The sequence below is a fragment of the Terrapene carolina genome, unplaced genomic scaffold (genome assembly GCF_002925995.2).
Source record: "Terrapene carolina triunguis isolate 2854851 unplaced genomic scaffold, T_m_triunguis-2.0 Scaffold211, whole genome shotgun sequence".
Taxonomy (NCBI): Eukaryota; Metazoa; Chordata; order Testudines; family Emydidae; genus Terrapene; species Terrapene triunguis.
Window position 1 is genome coordinate 17,155,763 of NW_020664562.1, and position 22,619 is coordinate 17,178,381.

The following is a 22,619-nucleotide window of genomic DNA, read 5'->3' on the forward strand; positions in this document are numbered from 1 at the left end:
TGCACTCCCATGTTGTGGAGACAGCACAGTCAGTTGCTCTGAGAAAGGACTGCAAGACTTCACTGTACAGAGAAACTTTTGGCTAATTCAGTAGAGTATTGACAGATCTAGAGAGAGCCATATACAGCACTCTGTAGCTAGAATGATCATAAGCAAAAGACAGAAAAAGATCGAGGGAGCTGGAGCATAATGGAGAAGTTCAATCTGTAAGGTGTTGAAAAAGGTTCAAAGGGCCTAGCTTGCAGAAATAAATAAAAAAGTAGACTAAATTTTAGCATAAAAATGTAGCATAAATGGAGAATTACATTTATCATATGTAATTTATGTCACAAGTTAAATTAATTTATTATTTTAACATATGTCCAAATTCTGCTCTCAGTTACATCAATGTAAATCTGGAGTCACTCTGTTGAAATCAATGGAGTCATTTCAAATTTACACCATTTGAGAGTCATAGTCTGCAAAGGACTATTACTTGAGCACATCATATATGAGTTGATGTCCTTGGATGTCTATGACTATCAAAAGAAGCAGCAAGGATGAAGACAAGAATTGTATTGGAAACTTCTACAGTGCAGAAATCTATGCTTCCAACTTGAAAAAATTTCAAGTTAATAACAGATAATTTTTTGTTTGGTGGGGGAGAGCAGTGGCAAAGGGGAGAATCATAAATTCCATGACTTGTACAAGTATCAGGGGGTAGCCATGTTAGTCTGTATCTACAAAAACAACAATAAATCTGTTAGTCTTTAAGGTGCCACCAGATGACTTGTACAAAACTTAGTACTCTCTGTCTCTGGTTTACAGCTTGTGCTGTTCGTAACTGCATTCTGGCATTAGCTTGTTTTTTATTTTCCTATTGGTTTCTTATTTTCTGCTGCTTTGAGGACATATACCTGGGCCCAGCACGTTTTGTTGTGCTGAATCTGAAAAGAGGTCTGAAATCACAGAAGCTAATTCGTATGTTCCAGAATCCAGCTATCTCAAGGCCATCCTTGAGATAGCTGGATAATGCTTACATGGTCGCTCAGATCCTTTTCCCATTTAAGGCATGGAGTCACAGACTCTTGTTAGACTTACATAAGAACATAAGAACGGCCGTACCGGGTCAGACCAAAGGTCCATCTAGCCCAGTATCCTGTCTACCGACAGTGGCCAATGCCAGGTGCTCCAGAGGGAGTGGACCAACAGGCAATGATCAAGTGATCTCTCTCCTGTCATCCATCTCCATCCTCTGACAAACAGAGGCTAGGGACACCATTCCTTACCCATCCTGGCTAATAGCCATTAATGGACTTAACCACCATGAATTTATCCAGTTCTCTTTTAAATGCTGTTATAGTCCTAGCCTTCACAACCTCCTCAGGTAAGGAGTTCCACAAGTTGACTGTGCGCTGCGTGAAGAAGAACTTCCTTGTATTTGTTTTAAACCTGCTGCCTATTAAACTTGATGCTGTATATGGCATTTGGACAACAAGAAATTAAATTAGGGGCATGGCAAATGACATCCCAGTGCTGGAACAGCAGGTTCCTTCTTGGCTGAGTAACAAGAGAGCCCTGTGAAATCTAGCCTGGCTGTATGGCCCAAGGAGCGGTGACCCCACTACAAAATGCAGCTGCTGGCCTGTGACAAGTTGGGGCCCAGTGGAATGAAATTATCTCCATGACAATCAGGGGAGGTGGGAGAACAAGTAACTCATCTTTTCTCATCCCTTCCCTCCATCTCTTAGTTCCACAAGACAGTAACTGCAGCACTAGGGCTAGATTTAGTCCTGCTTCTTCCGCTGCCTCAGTATGATACAAAGAGAGCAGTAAGGATGCATGTGGGGATGCTTAGAGGGACAAGAGGCTATTTTACAAAAGCCTCTTGCCTTCACACACACCCCTAGCACCTCTGCAGCTGCAAACCTTGGAGCATGAACATTTTCCCACCTCCTCCTGGCACAGTGGGTCAACCATCCCCAAAGTCAGGGTTTCTCAAACTGGGGGTTGTGACCCCTCAGGGGGTCACAAGGTTATTACATTGGGGGTCGCAAGCAGTCAGCCTCCACCCCAAGCCCCACTTTGCCTCCAGCATTTATAATGGTGCTAAATATATTTAAAAGTGTTTTTAATTTATAAGGGGGGGGGCGTACTCAGAGGCTTGCTGTGCGAAAGGGGTCACCAGTACAAAAGTTTGAGAACCACTGCCCAAAGTCATTTGATTTAGTGTACAGCCACTCTACAAGACCTTCTGAAGCTCCCATTCTCTGTACGATCACATCACCTGTAGTGTGATATGCCAAAAATAAGCTTATTAAAAATAATATCCTCCCCCCACCACACACACACACACAGTTTTAGGATCTAATCCTACAATCCTCATGCAAAGTCCCACTGAAAAAGTCATTGGGAATTTTACTGCTATAGATGCTACAGGATTAGTTAGATAATTAATGTTATTCCACTGATTTCCTATTTTTTTAATATTTAACACTTTTGTTTGATAAGATTTGTGTTTGTGATACATTTTTCACGGCACAAATCCACTCCAGCTTTAGTTTTAAATAACAGAGTGTCTGTGCTTCTCAGAGTGCACAGGATTCTTAGGCCTAATGTATATTTTCATTTTTTTCCATTTGGCAGGTGCATGGTGCTTATGGAGAAAAAGGACAGAAGGGAGAACCAGCTGTGGTCGAACCTGTAAGTACATGGGTGGAGATTTTCTTTTATGAAGTGCCATGGGATTTTCATAGATAATTTCACTGCCAAACCATGTCACGTATGGCTAGGAAGTCAGGATATTATATGTGATCTCCTCCAGTGCTATCACCAGTATTATTCTGTGGACTAGCAACACAAATGATAAAGAAGAGCCCCACAGACACACCTCCTTCTGCCATATACTGGGCCAACTATGATGTCCCTAAGACAGACCAAACCTTCTTGTGGACATAAAATAAATAGCCTCAGAAGAATTGTTCCTGTTAGTTTTCATCTTACTGTCCCACACATCATGAGACCAGCCAACAAAATCCCTATATTTGTTTACTGAAATACTTGCTTTTGATGTTGTAACATGAATACATAAAAACAGCAGCACAGGGTCATGTAGCACCATCATGAAGCAACATACTGATGCTCTGCTTATTTATCCTGCATTCAAATTTGTGAACATTAGCACATGGTAAGGGAGCAGCCTAAAGAATGCCTCTCAGCTGTGAATAGCAATGGAGGCAGTGAAGCAGCTTTTACACTAAGACACAGTTATGTTGTAGCATTGTAGTTTGGATGAATATTATAAACCTGCTTTAAAAAAATACTGCAATATCTTGTCTTAACTTTATAGAGTGGCTAGCAGAAGCTGAGTGCTACTGTCATTTAATCCCCTGGAAGTCTGAATGGCTCTCCAAACATATATTTGACTGGAGTGGAAATAAGTGTGGTAATTTTTAATTAGTTTTTAATGGCAGTTTGTATCACAAAACTATCACAGAGCTTAGTGTTTCTAGAAGTCACTGGTCACAAAAGGTAAAAGACGGTAACAGAGAATGAGTTGCAAGTCAGGAATGAAACGCAATGACAATGACATATGGAAAAGCTCAGACTTCATTATCCCAGAAAATATCTGGTTCTTATAAACTACTGTCATTCCCCACTGCTATACTTAAATTCTCTAGCAGTATTTTTTTAAAAACCAGTTGTGAGTCAGGCTGCATACAGCATACCATGCTAAAAAACCTCCCACATTTATGTGTAAAAAGGAAGTTTCTGAAGCCAACCCAATATTTTTAAAGCTTCTACTGTAGTAATAGAGGCTTCACCAATATTCCATTTTGAATTTCCTCTTGGAGCAAAATCCTCAGAGCAGCTGTTTGATACCAAAAGCATGGTTTCAGGAGAAGGTTCTGGATGATATCATAAGTGTGTGTGTGTGTAGGCAGGCATATAACTCCATGAAGCAAGTAATTCAAGATCGTCAAGACCTGTAAGTCTTCCCCACTTTTAAAGTTGGAAAACTATAAGGTACAGTTCATCTCCTTCCTAATTGTACCTCGGAAGTCATCAGCAAAACTGTCCTTGCATAAAATGGAACAAAACCAGGATAATGTTAAATCAGCATATATGAGTTACCATTGTGCCTATTCTGCTAATGTTTTTTTCTTGAAAATTGGTAGCACAGAAAGTGTGACATTGCCTAGGGTAATTTAGGAAACTTCTGTGCAATTATTTTATATACTACAATGGATGCACTGAAAAGTAAAAATTATAGTCCCTGAGAGAAAATGTTAACCTTAGTAGTTATGGAGATAAGATTTGTTGTGCTTTGATGAGAACAAACAGATGGGTATGGAAGTGAAAACATAAGGATTATAATGTCATAAGACTCCTTGCTAATTTTATTGCAATTGTAATTTATTCTTTGCTTTGTACACTTTCTCTAAAAGATAATGAGTCTGGTGTCATTTTTTCTATAGGGGATGCTTGTTGAAGGACCAGCAGGACCAGCAGGACCTCCAGTAAGTGGATATTTTCTCATTTTGTTTGGTTTTCATAGTTTAATTATAGTTTCATTTTAGTGCATTCAGTGTGTTCATTGTGCTTTGGTACTTATGAATTGACATATTTAAAAACAGAGACACCATTTCTCATGTAGAATGTACTCAACACAGTAGAATAGGGCAAGATTTACAGAAGATCTCAGCTCAAGTGTTTTCAGTGGGAGCACACTGGGGTGCAGAGAACTTTTTTGAAAATCTGGCCCAATTGTGGGTGCCCAGAATTTTGAAAAACTGACTATACATTAATATAGAAAAAAATCTACCTTATTATTTGGAGATAATCATTTATGGGTCTTAAACATAAGTTTTTGTAGACAATAGTTGAACACACTGATACAATCGGTCATTCAGCATAACCATTTATGGTCTGTTTTTTCATAGGGTCTTACAGGTCCCCCAGGTTTACAGGGTCCCACTGGTCCTCCAGGTGACCCTGGTGAGAGGGTAAGTCAAAATATGGATTATGCAGTTTATTAATGGTATATCTTGCTCTAATCATTGTAAGATTTAAATGGGACAGATGCTGAACTAGTGTATATTGAGGTAGCTAAAGTGTAGTTCATGGAGCTGCACCAGTTTACACCAGCTGAGGATCTGGTCAATATTTCTTTTTAAGTAGCAATACATAGTGAAAACACAGGAGAAAGAAGCAATGTCCCTGTGATGCATTTCTAAGATTATAGTATCTATCTAACCCTACTCTCACTGTTTTATTTTGGTGTGAATGATTTTAAAATGTAATTAAATAATCATAAAAATCCATTTACAAATCTCTGATATAAATTTGAATGATATTTAAACAAAATGTTTGAACAATAAACCACTGAAATGAAGAGATGAATAAAGGTGATGATATACAATAACAAAATCCTCACTGAAATGATGGACACAATGGATACTGTCTGTCTGAACTATGTTGGACATATTGTGATCTTTGATGGTGCAAAGACAAATGAGCTTATTAGCTAGCATTACATGATATGGTTCTTGAAAGAAAAGGTGTGGTCATGCCTAAAATGATAATCTAAGAAAACCCATTTTAAAGTCATGTATTTAATGCAACCATTACTTAAGTTTTCAGTGTTTTCGCAGGCCTTTTGTATAATTTTAAAACAGCCTAAATGCGTTCAGTTCAGGAAAATTTTCTATTGCAATAGACATGAAATAAATGTCACTCAGCTTTACCAGTGACAGTTTACTGAAAAGGCTAGCATGTTCATGAAATATTTGTTTCTGGGAGGCACTGAGAATACAGCAACTGTTCACTGTATAATTTGACATTTTTGTTAGAATTCTAAATCATACCACACACTCTACATGTAGAAAACGGACTGGCATAAGCATTTTTCTTCAACCTTTATTCTTATAGATTTAATAATTCCATATATCCTTGTGGATTTAAACTGATAAAGTAACTCAGAAACTTAACATGATTATAATAAACTTGCTTGGGGTGATATTCCTTTTGCTTGTAAAGTTGTAAGTGATCAGTAAAATTCTACATGAAACAGCTCTCACAATAGACACATCAAGGTCATGTTTCTGCACTGGGGTCTACCCTTGTAAAGTCCTAATCATTTCACTAGAATTCCATATGAATGCAGAGATTTGTACTAGCATATCCTGGTGCTGCATCAAAGCCTACTTCTTTAGCATTACAAAGTGATTCGTTTAGAAATTTAGCTTATGCCACTTAAGATAGTTTTTTTTAAACACATATGAAATGTATTCACAACCTACAAGAATGAATACATGTGGCCCTGTAACTAGCAAGATGTGTTTAATTAATCTCCATTTCCTTTTGATTTCACAGGGCCCATCAGGGCGTTCTGGCCTTCCAGGTGCTGATGGTTTACCTGGTCCCCCAGGTACCATGTTAATGTTGCCGGTAAGTCCTGTTAGGGTTACAGAGTGGTCAAACTTATATTAAATAATGCTTTTGCTTCCAAAGAAGGGAATGAATTAAAAAGACAAAATAAATCTCCTGTTCTACAGCACGTTCTGTGTTTGGAAAGAGATGTACAGCAGAGGTTCTGAACATTTGTGATCCTTGAAGATCACTTGCTAATTTTCACAAGAGAAAAAGTGTTAGTCCTGGTTTTCCTGGCCAAATTTAAACCTGGGTGATTGCACTATGCCTGCTAAAATACCTTTATAATTTTCAATTGTCAATGGTATTATTCTCCACTACTTGTCTCAAATTATTTGGGTGTGGCACACCTGAAAGCCAAAGCCAATATATGCTTCCTGCCTTCAAATCTCATTGACATAATATGCTCAGCACCTTTCAAGATTGGCCTTTGGTGTGCACACATATTCAACCCAATCCTGCTTCCACTGGAGTCCATAGCAAAACTCCACAGGATTCAGGAGCAGGCACAAGCCCAAAGCTAGTATAGTATGCTGGTGTGAACGGCAATATATCAGTGTAAATCATTATAAGGTGCAGCAGCTACCGTCATAGGAATTAATAAACAGATTGCAAATATAGTGAAGTACAGTTGGTAAGATGTGATGGATAGAAGTGTTTACTGGTTGTAGTTGCTGCTGGATATCTGGGAATTACATCACTGGTTAGTAAGAATGAGGAAAGAAAGCTTGTGGAAAGTTTATTTTCTATTTGGAGAACAATCGGTGAAAAGTTATGAGCTGTGTTTTGAGCTGGCACCTGCAGTATAGTTCTGCTAATATATCATTAGTAGAATGATGGAAACATTTATTCACCAATAATTATTTGATAAAAATACGATTGTTCCCCAGGAATATTATTCACAAGTTATTCTTCCAACTCTAGTCACTCTTTCAGAGAAGGGTACTTCATACTTTTAACAGTGTGCTCTACTAGGTGTGGCAAGGATGGAATAAATCACCTATAGGCAACCTGCTCAGACACTTTTGTGAATCCCACTAGGCACCTCTCTCTGCATCTTTAGATCTGTGTAAATCTGGTCCTGAGTGACTTACCAATGCCACACCAGATGTCTGTGGTGGAGCGAGGAACTGAAATCAGGTCTTCTAGTGTCTTAAGCACAGCTTGGAGTGACTTACCAATGCCACACCAGATGTCTGTGGTGGAGCGAGGAACTGAAATCAGGTCTTCTAGTGTCTTAAGCACAGCTTGGACTGCATTATTCAATAGACTGTCTACATCAAAGATTTCAGGGAAACCTCTCACTGTTTCTGTATCACTGGTGTAGCTCCAGCCTTGCTAGGAAGAGTTGGTATGCTTGTATAGACCAACGGCTGGTGTTTTTACCACTGTGTTATCTAACCCTGCTCTGAACATAGATGAAAAAAAAATGCTGATGGCCTGTCTACCAATGGTCCCACCATTGCTAGCACCAGTGAAGTCGCACCGATAATGGGAGTTTTCTTAAAAATTATCCCTGTCTAAAATGCCTAACAAAAAAAGTAAGATACAATAGGAGTATGTATTTTATAACACCCTCTTACTGTAAAGGGGACCTCTAAATATTAAGGGTAATCTCAGCTTTTATTAAAAAAATGTTTTTAGACCTTTTCCTTGCAAAGATAGCCTTGAATACATAAATCAGTCATTAAAGTTGAAAGTATGTCACTGCAATTATCCTGAACATCACAGGTTGTTCATGGTCCCCACTATAGCACTCAGGGCTTGGATCCATCAAATGCGTCCCTTAGTTTTGGAAGGTACACAAACAAATTTGCATTTGTGAGGATCATTACTGCTCAGGACACTTCTGACACCCTCACTGCTGACTGCCACAAGCTCCTTCCTATTTACTTCCTGCACCTTCACTAACTACACTGCTGAGCAGCCAGTGTATTCTCACAGTACAATGGTTCTGTCCAATAGCATGAGAAACGTAGGTGCTGCAGCACGCCCTGACTTGAAGTGGTTTCCATTATATGCAGGGTTTACAGTCTGGTTCAATGGCTGTCAGCACCCCACTATACAAATTGTTCCAGCACCCTGCCCTGGTCTAATGGACTAAGCAGAGGACAAAGAACCAGGCAGTATTGCATTCTAATCTTTGCAGTAACAGTGACTATCTCAAGGACTTAATCAAATCACTTAATGTTTCAGTGTTAGCTTCTCCATCTGTAACATGGGCAAATGCCCCCCCTGTGAGGTGTGTAGGTATCCATCATCTTACATAGTGCTTGAATTCACCAGAATGCACACAGACATGCTAATGGGCCCCAGCTGCCCCTGGCTAATTTGGGCAGCTCCAACTTGATTATTATTAATTAATTATGATTGTTATTACTGTAAATGTTGACAATTCTACATGAACACCAACACAAAGAGGGGGCTCCACTTCTGCAGCAGGAAGCAGGGGTGTTGGGGGCAGAATCTTGATGATCCTTTTCCCATTTCAATAAATAAATAATAATAATTAATAATAATAATAAAAGATCACTTCATTTGTAGGTGCCCCATAGTATCAGCTTGCTGGCCCTTCCACAAACCATTCCTTCAGCATAATGATATGATTGCAGTGGAGAGACATCATTTATACTTGGAGCAGCAGCAAAAATTGTTTCATGACCAGGCTAAAAATGCTAAAATTGGCTCTGTTAAGAAGGCAATTTAACTGAATTTGGAGAAAGTCAGAAGTTGACAGAAGATGGGATTGATCTGGTCCCATGTTTTGGCACCACAAAGTAATTTGATCACCACATTCAGGACACACTAAATTTGGAGAATTGAGAATAGTGAAATAAACCATTTTCCAGTTAACATTTATATCTACTATAATTAGTATATTTTTAATTAGTGTATAATTACTATAATTAGACAAATTAGACTGATTAGACTGCTTTACATATTCTCTATATGTTATGTGATGTACAATATCAGTTGTATCTATCTAGATAAGAATATTTGAATTCTTATTTAGAAGCCTTGTGTACATCCATTTAAGTTGAGAACTTAGGAAAGGACACAAACTATTCCACATCAGATATCAAACTGTTTTAATATCAAATCTTGACATCAATTGAATTGCATTTCTCCTGCTACTAACTAAAGTTGTATTGGCTTTTGCTACATGGTACTAGTTGATTTTGGTGGCATTTCATCGTTAGTACAATTTGGCATAAAACAGGAATCCATTCTGGTTTCCTATGTGGCATTTTAATGGCCCATTGCATAAATGAAAATAAAAGGATTCCAGTGAAATCAACAGAAATTTTACCTTTTATTTATATGGGAGCAGAACTGGGCTCAAATTCTGTTAATGGTAACTTAATATTCATACTGGAACCAGTGGGTCTTATTTTACACTCTGTTGAAGTTTAATGAAGCGACACCAGATTAAAAGTAGAGTAAAGAATCTGGCCCAATACCCTAAGCAGCACTTTCTGTAGTTGCAGTGAACAAGTATATTTCTAACTTGGCTAATTGTGAATTCTTTTTCTTCGTGTGATATTTGTAGTTCCGCTTTGGTGGAGATGGTGAGAAGGGCCCAACAATCTCAGCTCAAGAAGCTCAAGCCCAAGCTATTCTTCAGCAGGCGAGGGTAAGAATGTTAAACTGGAATAAAAATAAAGCTGCAAATACAGAGGAGACTTGTGTGAAGTTGCCTGTTATACAGGGGAGAGAAAAAGAAAACATGAGATAGATGCAGATGATATAGACGTTTGAGTGAAGTACTGAAAGCAGAAATGAAAAATAACGTTTCAATAAGTCGTGAATATTATATATTAACACACACATATTCACCCCCCCACACACGTGAGACATTGATTCACACATGAATGTTAAGATGAGAACTGTGGGAGTGAAGACAACAGATTTCATAGGTTTGCCACGGCAGCAGAGCAGCAGAGCATCTGACCAGAATTGTGGAGGAATTTGGGATGACAGGTTGATGAACTGTCCAAATCAGTTTACTGTCTGTCTTCCCTTGATTAATTCTGGAAAGTGTAATATATCCTCTGGAATGTGTATATGTATGGTGACACCATCATGCTTCATTCTCGCTGTGTGGTCCAAATGGTTTAATTGAGAGATAGAAGCAATCATCAGTGTGGGATAGCACAGAAGAGAGTGGCTTGAAATACTAAAGCGTCTTCTTTAGTCCAATAGAAGAACACTTCTTAATTGCAAAGACAGACATCCAGTTCTTAGGGTTATCAGTGGTTTATTCTACTGAAAATATACTGATTTTATGGGAGTGGAGGACAAACTTAGTATAAATTTGTATGCATAGTCTGTTATAGTCTCATTTAGTAAACAGTAACTGACAATTGCTGAGTAATATATTGTATGCATCACACTTGTGACAGCTTAATACACACAATCTTTTTAATATGGGTTGCCAGTTGCTAAGCTCGCAAAATATACATCTACTCATGAACATGCAGTTAACCTTAGTCACCAGCCACTAGCATGAATTAATTACTAATAATCTGGCCATGCAATGAATATTATGTAATTTTTGTAGCTTCCCCTTGAAATATGTTTTTTTTTTATTTTTTTCATTTTTTTAACAGATCGCTATGAGAGGGCCACCTGGCCCCATGGGACTCACTGGAAGACCAGGTCCTGTGGTATGTTAAACAAAACAAGGATAAAAAATGGAATACACAAGTATTAAAATGGCATGGTCCAAATTTCTGCCTCACTTACACTCATGCAATAAAAGTGATTTGACTGGGGACTTCATTGGTATAATTAAGGCCAGAATTTGAGTCCATATTCTTTTGAGGGGTCTGAAGTTCAGCCTGTAAGCTAATTTAATGTTTTGTATGTATGGATAAAGTACACTTTAAAACTTGTGAATGCCTTATATAACTAAATAAGCCTGTGCAGTTAGATAACCACACCTTTCAGTATTCAGGGTGTCTCATTTAGTAAACAGTAACTGACAATTGCTGAGTAATATATTGTATGCATCACACTTGTGACAGCTTAATACACACAATCTTTTTAATATGGGTAAATATTTGGAACTGAAAGGGAATGTTGCAGAATAATCTTACCTTTTCATCGTAGGTAAAGTAAGTCAGTACTGTACATTGACACAACGTCCATTGACTTCTAAGAGAGTTGTGTCTATTTACTTCAGGGCTGAATTTGGCTCACAGACTAATATTGAATGATTTTGAAGGCTATTACTGTCACTGTGGTTGTAAAAATGTTCTGAGTTCAGTACCCAGTCTTCAGGGAACAAAAATCACAGCTTTTTAACAGCAAGCATATCAAATAGTTCTTAGGTCACCAGTACATTTGCCACTGTTATCTCTACACAGCATTTTAAAAGTATAGCACATGTGAGAAAAGTGGAAAACCAGGTAGGAGGCTCTGCACTTTGTAAATCACCTGACCAATCTTGTAATTGTAATTTCCTCTTTTAGGCAATGGGATACATTGTAGACTCAAATAATCCACAAAATGCTGTAATTTAGCATTTACCATGTTTCAAAAAGCCATTTAAGTATAGCAACAACAACGTAAAATGATAACTGCTGGAACAAAGATTATAGGCTTTGTAGAAAACAAGTCTTTTCTAAAATTATCTCAGGTGATTATATTTATCCTCTTGGAGCCAGACAGTAGGGTTTTTCTCTAGAGTAAGTATAGCATACAAATTTGGAAGGATTCACTTAGTTTGGAAAGCAGTATTTAGTCTGCTTTGTTGGCATGGCTAAGTTGGCAGATATTTTGCCTGTTTTGTGATTATAGTGATCGCTAACTGCTGTATTTTAACAATGTGCTTTGAAAAACAATGGATGAACTGCAGTACAAAGAGAAAGTTTAGCTCTCGTAATGACATAAAACACACATCTAGTTGTAAAATATATACAAAAATATGCTTAATGTTATTTAGTAGCAAAGCAGGTTATTAATGTAGAACAGGTATCCATGAAACATTCATGAGGTGGTATAATTGTAACATCAGGAGTACAAACACTTTTCCTCCATCCTTTTTGGCCCCTCGCTGCCTTTATGTGCTCCCTCAGAAACAGCTCATTGTTGAGTGGTAACATTGTGACATCACTGTTAAGTCACTTCCCCTGCCCCATCTTTCTACCTCCTTTTCCCCCTCCTGTCATCATCTCCCTCCCTAATTCATAGCTCACTGGATGAAGTATTGATGAGCAGGTAGGAGGGGTAAATGGACAATGACATCTTATCTATCTTCTATAGAATCCATAGTCCAGGCTCTTAACCCTAATACTGCTGCCATATATTGTTCTAGTACAGGGGTTCTCAAACTGGGGGTCATGACCCTTCAGAGGGTCATGAGGTTATTACACAGGGGGGTCGCGAGCTGTCAACCTCCACTCCAAATCCCACTTTGCCTCCAGCATTTATAATGGTGTTAAATATATAAAAAAGTGTTTTTGATTTATAAGGGGGGGGTCGCACTCAGAGGCTTGCTATGTGGAAGTGGTCACCAGTACAAAAGTTGGAGAGCCACTGTTCTAGTAGCACAATGTAGCCAAAAAGCTGTCTTAACTGCACTCCCTAAGGATTCATTTTGTGAACAGAGAAATCCCAGGGTGCATAAAAATGGCATAGTGGCTCTATGTCCCAGCACATAGTGGTGAGGGTATATATGGAGAGAATGGGGCTCTGTCTGGGAGCTCTCATACACCAGTGATGATTGGCCGCTGCAATGGCCCTTTAGACTACTGGCAGCTGGCGTAATCTTGCCACAGCTGTAAATTGGACCTTGGGGTGGCTTGGTACCCTGTGGCCCCAGCATCATGTAGCTGCAAAGGACCCCTTCCTCACCAAGTTATGCTGAACCCCAAAAGGCCAGTCCCAAGAACTGGCACTTTCTGTCTATCTAGGTAAAACTGAGTGGTTTCAGCTGAGTCCCAGTCAATAAAAATAAACAAATAAATAAACAATTTCAGCTAAAATCATTGGGCTTTAATTGTAACTTTGAAACAGATACAGAGGGGCAAATTCTTCAGTGGCATAACTCTCCCAGAGTCAATAGCATTGCCATTGTCTGTCAGCAGAGAACTTGACCCACAGACTTTTGGTTGATCACAGTTAGGCAAATTCCATTACATTTATAATAAATCAGAATAAATTGGTGCAAGGTAACAAACCAACTGATACCCTATTTCCACTGGTGTAAATTAAGAGACTAGAAGATTGCATTCAGTACATACTGGCATTACTATTATATAACTGTGGTAACACTGAATCCATTTGTAAAGAGTGGTGCAATATTGCTAGTATATAGTTCTATTTTCTGATAGTCCTGGCTACATACCACCAACAGTTTACATATTAGAAGCATTGGTGGTTCTTTGTATGGAAAGGCTAGAGAATGAACCACATTAATAGCTATTTTGCCACTAAGCCACCAGGAGGCTCTAGAAATCCAGTTCTTCTGATCCGGCAAAATGTTAGGCCAAGGTTTCCAGAAGTGACTAGTAATTTTGGGTGCCTCAGATTTTAGATATCTCACCTTGAAATATCTGAAAAAGGATCTAATTTTCAAACATTGCTGAGCACCTGTCCTCTGAAAGATCAAGCCCCTTGAACAAGTCTCAAGGTGAACAGTGAAAAAACAAGGCTCCCAAAATCACTAGTCATTTCTGGAAGTCTTGGCCTTAATCTGTCATGTATTTTGCTAATTTAATTGTGAGAACACCAATTAAATACATTAAGAATCATATTAAGTGTGTTATTAAAAAGCACTTTCTTAGCATAGCAGAGTTGTAGTTACATTAAGTGTTAGCATTCACAGTGTTAATTAAAGTAGATTATTTATCCTTTTTTTGTCTAAGGTCATTTCCATTGATTGTGCAAATTTAAAACTGTTTAAAAACTAGGTTGATACAGAGAAATCTTTGCTAACAGTCACCTGTCCTAGTGGGAAGCAACAACTCAGGGCCTGGTTCTTGCCTCACTTAGGGCTTGATCCACTGACTTCAGTTGGCACTAGATTAGGACCTTAGAGCAATTTCTCTTCATTTCAGTAGGAGAATCAGACCCCTGGTCTCAGCAAAGTTTGTATAATATTAAGTACACAATATTTGGTGTCAAGCATTCAGTCAGAAATGCACCAATCCCTTTGTGCTTCTTAGTAGGCTTCATTCTATTTGTATACTCTGTTGGTTACTCTTTTTGAATTATGTTGGTATGTTTTTCAGTGGAACCAATATTAATGGAAAAAGCAAACAGATTATGAAAAATGTTGGGCCAGATCCTAGCTACTCTGATTTACTCCAGCTGAGGATCTGGTATAGTGCTGTTTTTAAGCCCCAGAATAATACTATGAGATAAAATTTCAGAGTAAATAATAATCAAGGAGTGTATTCTGTGTCTATCTGTCTGATGCTATAACAATGTAGAAATATAGGTATACAGATTTGTCACATGTTTAAGGGCCTGATCAGAAGATCATTGTAACCAATGGGAAGACTCTTATTGACTTCAATGAGGTTTGGATCAGGCAGTCAGATTGTGCTTTATTTCTACAGTTGCACAAGGGTGCCAAAGATCCACTTTCAGGTCTTGCTATCTCCTCCTTGATGCAGGAAGCAGACATGTTTTAATGATTCATGTTCTTACTGACTGATATTTACCTGGCAAACCTTAATTTAGAACACAATGGTCAATGCCTGGTCCCATTTAAGTCAATGGAGTTTTAACATTTACTTTGATGAGACCAGGATTTGGCTCCAAGTTTGCCCGACCTTTACAAAATGATCTTTCAGGTACTGTAATTGCATAGGATGGTTTCATAATAGCTAATGAAAAAGCTTTTATTTTCTGTAATTAATTTCTAGAACTAGCTAACAGTTTATCCAGTTAAAGTTTAAGCTGGATAACTAAACTCGCTGTATTTTGCATTTGTTACATAGGGCGGGCCTGGCTCACAAGGTATTAAAGGAGAAAGTGGCGACCCAGGTCCCCAGGTACAATACAACATCCTTTCATTTTTAAGTATATTACCTTTTCAGCATATGAAAATACATTCCCATATGCAGCTTTTTACATGTAACTGAAGATGAATAGTTTTTCATGTACAACGCTGCAGCAAATGAAACAGTTACCTAGATTGTTCATTTTAAAATGTGAAAGTAACAAGCTGCTTTTCTGTAAAGAGGATCAGTTATCACATGTAGCGTGTCATCTCTTGAAAACCAGTTTTAAAATTGGTGCTGCAAGCTCTTTTCTCTGCTCTGTACTGTACATGCTCATAAGTACCATTAGCATCAATGTCTGCAGTCATATCACCTTGGGCTGTGATATGATCAAATCTCATAAACTGAGCAGGGTTTAACGTGACTAGTAATTAAACAGGAAATTTCCAAGAAAAACTTTGACACTGGAAGAAGTGGTGTTGTTGACTCAATGGATGATCCCTTTCCTTCTTAGTAATTATTGCATCTATCTCCCAGCTTGATGTTAGAGAGTACTGGCCAGTTGGAATCTTTAAACTTAGCACTCCAGACTTTTTAAAAAAAGGTCATAGTTTCTTTAATGGTCACAAGTGCTTATGACCTTTGTTTTGGGTCTAACACCTGTCACCTGGCCAAATGCCAACTTGGGTACACATATTTAATCATGTATTAAGTGACTATCCTAAATTCCACCTTGGCAGTAGTACAAAAGTAAAACATTACAAATAGCCGATTAGTCTTTCATTTTTCCTGCGTACATTTCCAGTGTGGTCCTTTGTTAGTTTTTTTTTTTTCTTCTATTTCTTTTTGTGGTCGGGTGAAGCTATCCACAAGCTCGGACAGTCAGCCATGTTCTGGACTGATATGGCTGGGTCCTCTGCCCCCTCCAGTACCTCAAGGTTCACAGCACTCCCTTAACCTCAGGGAGACCACAGGGCCAGCCTGCCTCATTGCAGCCTTTTGCTGCTGCTAAGGAAACTGTTAGTTTCTCCTAGCCCTCCTCCTCCCCTTCTAGAGCTAGGTCACCACTTATGTCTTCCAGCTGAGAATCAGAGCCAGTCATTAGCTGCTGCTTAGCTGGTTCCCAACACATGCCTGCTGGGCTTCTCCTTAGATCAGGGTTTGCTACTCCCTGGCTTTGCAGGTCCTTAAAGGGTTAGACCACTTGGCTGCATTGCCCTAAATTATTGGGTACTGATTCGGAGGCTTTTTTCAGCTGACATTTCCACCCAAGGTACATATTGGTTTTGGACAAGAGTGCTCCCTTAGAAACACCTAGAACTGCCTTCAATGAGAATCACATGCGCATGTGAAAGCGGAATGAGGTGTGCAGTCTGTGAAATACTTTGGAATCCCTCTGGATAAAATGTGCTGTGTAAATATAAGTTCTCATTAAATATAGGTGAATTTAATTTTAACATGGCTAAAACAAGATTTGTAAACCATGACACTGAGATTTGCAAAGACATTCAAGGGATTTGGATGCCCAATTTTCATCACTAATTAATAGGAAGTGGGAACTCCCTTAGATAGCTTTGAAAAATCACAATCTTGGTATTTAACACTGTATTCCTAAATTGTTGTTTAGCTGAGATGTTTGGCAGTTTTGTTTAGCTAACTGTTCTAGCTTTTTGCTGCCACATATAGTATGATTTTAAAGACTGTTTTGTTTAAATTCAGGGTCCTCGAGGTATTCAAGGTTCCATTGGTCCAAGTGGGAAACCTGGCAAAAGAGTGAGTATCATATATCTGGTAAAAAATTAAATTGAAATCCAAATGAATTAACACTTTCTCATTACTCTGGATGTCAGTTGTTGGCATCTTCAAATGTTTGTATTGTTTTCAGGGTCGTCCAGGAGCTGATGGCGCTAGAGGAATGCCAGGAGAACCTGGTTCAAAGGTATGAGATCTGAGGTTGTATTTCAATCATGGCATGGATGATGCACATTTTAAATAGGCATAAAGCTGCCCTCCACCACACTGCAAATATAAAAACAATGTAGAAAGTGATTCTGCAATGAAAATATTGATGCTTCAGACAACCAGATAAGAAGCAAAAGTTGAGCATGAATCATCCATTTAAAAATATGGTAATTCATGGTAATGGACAGCAGTGTAACATTTAAGTAATTTGATTCTTTGGACTTGATTCTGATCTCACTTAGGCTGCTTTTTTTTTTACATGGCTGTAACTATTTTCTACACCGGAGCTACTTCTGATTTATACCAGTATAATGTGTGACTAGAATCAAGCCCTTGGTCTTGATGTTAAATTTATAATGGCATAATTACAGTGGGGTGTAAAATCTGGTGCATGGCAGCTTCCTCTGCTTTGATGCACACAGGGCCAAATTCTGATGTTCAGATGCATGTGCTCAACTCCAAATGACTTGTTGAGATGTGCACATATATCCATGGGTAGAATTTAGTAAATTACACCAGCTCACTGTGGGCTAAGAATATTACAAAGTGTAATAGTAATTTCAAAGTCTCTAATTTTTTTCTTTCCTAGGGTGATAGAGGGTTTGATGGTCTTCCTGGTCTACCTGGTGATAAAGGTCACAGGGTAAGATAAATATGAATGTTTATATGAAAGCTTATAAAAATGTGGTGGTAGTAGTAACATCACCTCATTTAAAAAAAATAACTTAGGACTATGGAGAGAGTTAAGTCAGAGAACATGTCAGAATTTCATGTTGCAGTATAGTGTCAGAATTGTATTTTTACAAGCATTTCATGTAAGGCTTCCAGTAACATGAATTTATAGTTAACGATCCACATACATATTTTTTATTTAAATATATTTTCAGATTTGGGCTAGATTCTCAATGGGTGTAAATTGAAGTAGTTTCCTTAAAGTCAATGGAGATATGCTGATTTACTTCAGCTGATTTACTCCAGCTGCCGAATGGGTTGAAGTTGATTATTAGAAGAAAGTTGCAATATACCAGTGTACAAGTTCTACGCTGAGGATGTGTGTATCCCATGACCAGTGTAGTCATGATGTTTCAATAGGCAGATTGTATGCCAGTGGTGCCTTCTCCTCTCCGGGAGCAGATGGGGAATTGAGGTCACACAAAAAGTCTGTGGCACAGCAATGAATTGAAGCCGGGTCTCCCTTCCACTAGGGCAGTGCCCCAACAATAGGCCATCCTTTTCCCCTTGCTTTGAGGATACACAGACTTTAACAGCTCTGAACACAGATTAATGCAGAAAGTTTTGCAATTGTTTGTTCGTGTTCATGGAAAACAACATCCTTGACTTGTAATTTTTTTAACACCATTAAAAAGGCTTGCTCAAACAAAGTAGCAATCAAGAATACCTACAATGCTAAGCTGTATTGCTTATTGACGAGGACTGAATCAATCCAAACACTTCAAATATCAATATTCCAGAACTTGGAGAAAGACCAGATCAGAGAGCTAATTTTGGTTGTGTCTGGCCCTGTACAGCAGTGGTGGAAGAAGTCTTCCTCTTGGAATGCATCCCTATTGCAAGTGCTAGTCACAACTGCATTTCCCTGTACTCTCCTAAATGTGGTTCTCCTGATAGTTCTCTTGTAAGTCTTAGCCATGATAGAAGGAACTAGAAGAAGGCAGGATAATGATTCCACCCTCTTCGAGAGAGTAGTTAGCGAACCACAGATGGAAGTATATGCCGCAATCTTCAAAGGACTAGTGCAGTAGCTACACTTCCCAGGAAATTGGGGAGACATTGAATACTCCACATATTCCTATAGTGTAGTGTGTTGTAGTAATATTTGATGTTGTTCTCCTCGGTCCTGTTTGTTTGTCGTGTAGAGGGAACTCTTACTTTTACTACAATTCACAATTCTCTCAATCATTTTTCATCAAACCGTTTCTTCCTAGAGAATAAAACAAGCAGCTGTTTGCAGATTTGAAATGTGGGTTGATCTGTAGGTGGCCAGTAGAGGGTACCAGACATTAAGATCTAGTCCTGTGATACTTAATTAGATCTACCAACAGGCCAATTTGAGAATTTTATGTCAAGAGGTGGGCCATTTGCGCAGAAGGCTGACAAAATAATAATAATAAAAACCTTCAGCTGCCAATAAATAAACACCTTGATTGCAATGTAAGTATTAGTGTTTTTATCTTTTAACAAAGTTTATAAATCAATATTATTACCCAGATTTGTGGCAATCTCTAATGGGAGAGGTGACATCAACAATCTCTGGCAAGCTTTGTGAAGAGCGGTTTATAGGAGATCAGGGCAAGGCACATGCACTGGTGAAGATGCTCATCTGTCAGATGATTGCGGTGTTGTTTTTTTATAATGTTCATAGTAGAAAACCCAGATTTGCAGAGGTACATTGATCTGAACATCATTAAGAGATATATAGCTAGATTATGGCTATTCTGAAACTGGTCATCATATTGAGTCCAGAAATCACAAAGTCCCATTTTTCTGAATTTTTGTCTTCAAGATATCTGAGCTCTGGAGCCTTACAATTTCTAATTGAAAGGCACCTTCATCAATTGAATCAAGAATATTCTTGGCTTCAGAAGGGCAAAGTTCATCAGTAGGGCCAACAAACGGATCACAAACAAATAGAAGCAAATCCTTTGAAATTTTAAAATTCTCAAATCACATTTTAAAATTTTTGATCCAAGTTTCATTGGTAGCAACAACACACAATGTGGTAAAGTGCAATATCTTTTCTGTTAAGTCTGTCTGAAAGATTTTAAGATTCCTCTGAAAGGCGCACATTTTTCCAAACAGATCCCTGAGACTGCTTGCACGGCCTTGGAGCTGCAAGTTGAGGGAATTCAAGTCACCAGTAATATCACACAGAAAAGCTACCTGTGACATAGAGGGGACTTCATTCATAAATTCCAGGAACTCACAAGCTATGTTGGTCTTGTAGTTTGAAAGAAATTCTATTCTTTCTTTTTGAAGCGCACAATATCTCTCTATCACACGCCCCCTACTTAACCAGTGAATGTCATTATGCTGCAACAGATCACTGTATTTGGCTGAAACATCTTGTAAAAGAGCTTTCAAAAATGAAGTTGGAAGATAGAAGTTGAACGTATCTCATTCACTAATCTCATCACAATACCCATTGTTTTTTTTATGTCCCCTGACAATTTACTGCACAAGACAGTCTGGTGAATGATGCAATGAAGTGTATTTAATGAAGGGTGTATCACTGCCAAATGTGAAGCAAAGCCCTTCTCTTTCCCTGTCATAGAGGGACCTCTGTCTGTAACAAGCAAGTTTACTTTCTACAGATCTAAATCAATTTTTTTCAAAAAAGCCTTTAACTTTTCAAAAATTCTCTCTCCTGTGGCGTAGGTTTCTACTGGTACTAAGCACAAAAATTCTTCCTTGAAAATTTCACTATCATAAAATCTAACAAACAGTCATAGCTGGGCAGTGTCACTTAAATTGCTTGATTCGTCCACTCCAAAAGACATGTTGGCATTTTTAAAATCAGAAATCAGTGCTAACAAATAAACCTCCTAAATTACCTCCAATCTTCGCACTGTTCTGGACTCAGACAGGGGAACTTGCTTCACACAGTTCACAATGTCATCTTTGTTTTTATCTCCAGCAAAAAGCTCCTCCAGCATTTCCAACGTGCACTCCTTCACAAGCTAGGCATCCAGGAAAGGCTTTTTCTTTTTAGCTATTACCAACATTTTCAAAGGGTACGTCTATACCCAGCCGCTAGTTCGGCGGCTGGCAATCGAACTTCTGGGTTCGACTTATCGCGTCTTGTCTGGACACGATAAGTCAAACCTGGAAGTGCTCGCCGTCGACTGCGGTACTCCTGCTCGGCGAGAGGAGTACCGCGGAGTCGACGGGGGAGCCTGCCTGCCGCGTCTGGACCGAGGTAAGTTCGAACTAAGGTACTTCGAACTTCAGCTACGTTATTCACGTAGCTGAAGTTGCCTACCTTAGTTCGATTTGGGGGGTTAGTGTAGACCAAGCCAAAGAGAAGTAGCTGTTGCTTTTTCCTTTGCAGTCGCTGATGTTGTGAGAATGACATTTGAAGTGTGATACAAAGACTTCCGATTTTCAATTTTGTCACATCTTGCAACACTGCCAGGAGGACAGGCCACGTTGAAGTTACCATGCTTTGATTCAAAGTGACGTCTCATGTTGATGACCTCACAGATAGATACAGTGGTTTGGATTATTAAACACAAATGTTTTGCGTTTAAATGAGGTGGCATAATAAATAGAAAACCCGCTGTCCAGTTTGGGTTAAAACTTCGGTTTTTGCTGTCAACTTTGCAAAATTTACTCCCACTTGCATTTACTTTTGGCTCAATTTCCATCACTAATGAAAAACATGGGCAGCGTCCTAGCTCAACCCTATCGCAAGAATTTAAGACCCAGAAAGCAGTGCTTAATTTAAGCCCCAGCAGCTCTAGGCTTGGCAGTTCATAGCTCTGGCACCTCTGGACTCCCGGCCATCAACTGCTGCTCTCCGGCTGTCCAGCTCTGAAGGCAGCACTGCCACCAGCAGCAACCTAGAAGTAAGGGTGGTGTGGTATGGTGTATTGCCCTCCTTACTTCTGTGCTGCTGCTGGTGGTGGCATTGTCTTCAGAGCTGGGTGCCCAGCCAGCAGTCGCCACTCTCTGGCCACTCAACCATTGCTTAATTTGTGCTGGGGCTTGCTTGGGCTGAGCCCTGGCACTTCTTTCATTACAAATTAAGCACTGCCAGTAAGTTACTAAGGAAGGCATAGGCAAATGATAGGCAGTGCATCATTGTCCGTGAATTTCATTATAAACATTGTTTTAAGGTGAGTTGGCAGGCCACACAGGAAGCTTTGGCGGGCCACATTTGGGCCCCGGGCCACCTACTGAGTATCACTGATCTAATCACTGTGCATCTCTCATGTGTCCTCTGAAGACTGAGCAACCCTTCCAAAGTTGACTTAGGGCATGGCTACACTTGCAGATGTAGAGCGCTTTGCAGTGCTTTCCCTACTGCACTCTCCGAAGACTGGTTTAACTCAATCTGTTCACACTGACAGCTTCAAGTGCACTGGTGTGGCCACGTTTGTGGCACTTGCAACGGCATTGGGAGTGGTCCATTATGGGCAGCTATTGAAGCATCCAAGTGACTGCAACGTGCTTTTAAAATGGGAGGGGTGGGGGGAGTGTGACAGGGAATGTGTTGTATGTATGTGGGGAGAGAGAGTGGGTTTTGGGGGGCTGAGAGCATGTCAGCATGCT

At 39.2% G+C, this 22,619-nt stretch overlaps 1 protein-coding gene across 2 annotated transcripts in view; it reads left to right on the top strand.

Annotated features, from left to right (window-relative positions):
• LOC113407478 (collagen alpha-1(XI) chain-like) overlaps positions 1-22,619 on the top strand; it is a 223,550-nt gene that overhangs the window by 75,729 nt on the left and 125,202 nt on the right. For both annotated transcript variants that reach the window (XM_029912430.1, XM_029912431.1), the window contains 10 exons: positions 2,626-2,682; positions 4,458-4,499; positions 4,923-4,985; positions 6,355-6,429; positions 9,962-10,045; positions 11,022-11,078; positions 15,363-15,416; positions 17,085-17,138; positions 17,251-17,304; positions 17,917-17,970. In XM_029912430.1, coding sequence (XP_029768290.1) covers positions 2,626-2,682; positions 4,458-4,499; positions 4,923-4,985; positions 6,355-6,429; positions 9,962-10,045; positions 11,022-11,078; positions 15,363-15,416; positions 17,085-17,138; positions 17,251-17,304; positions 17,917-17,970 — 594 coding nt within the window. The remainder of the gene's footprint in view (positions 1-2,625; positions 2,683-4,457; positions 4,500-4,922; positions 4,986-6,354; positions 6,430-9,961; positions 10,046-11,021; positions 11,079-15,362; positions 15,417-17,084; positions 17,139-17,250; positions 17,305-17,916; positions 17,971-22,619) is intronic.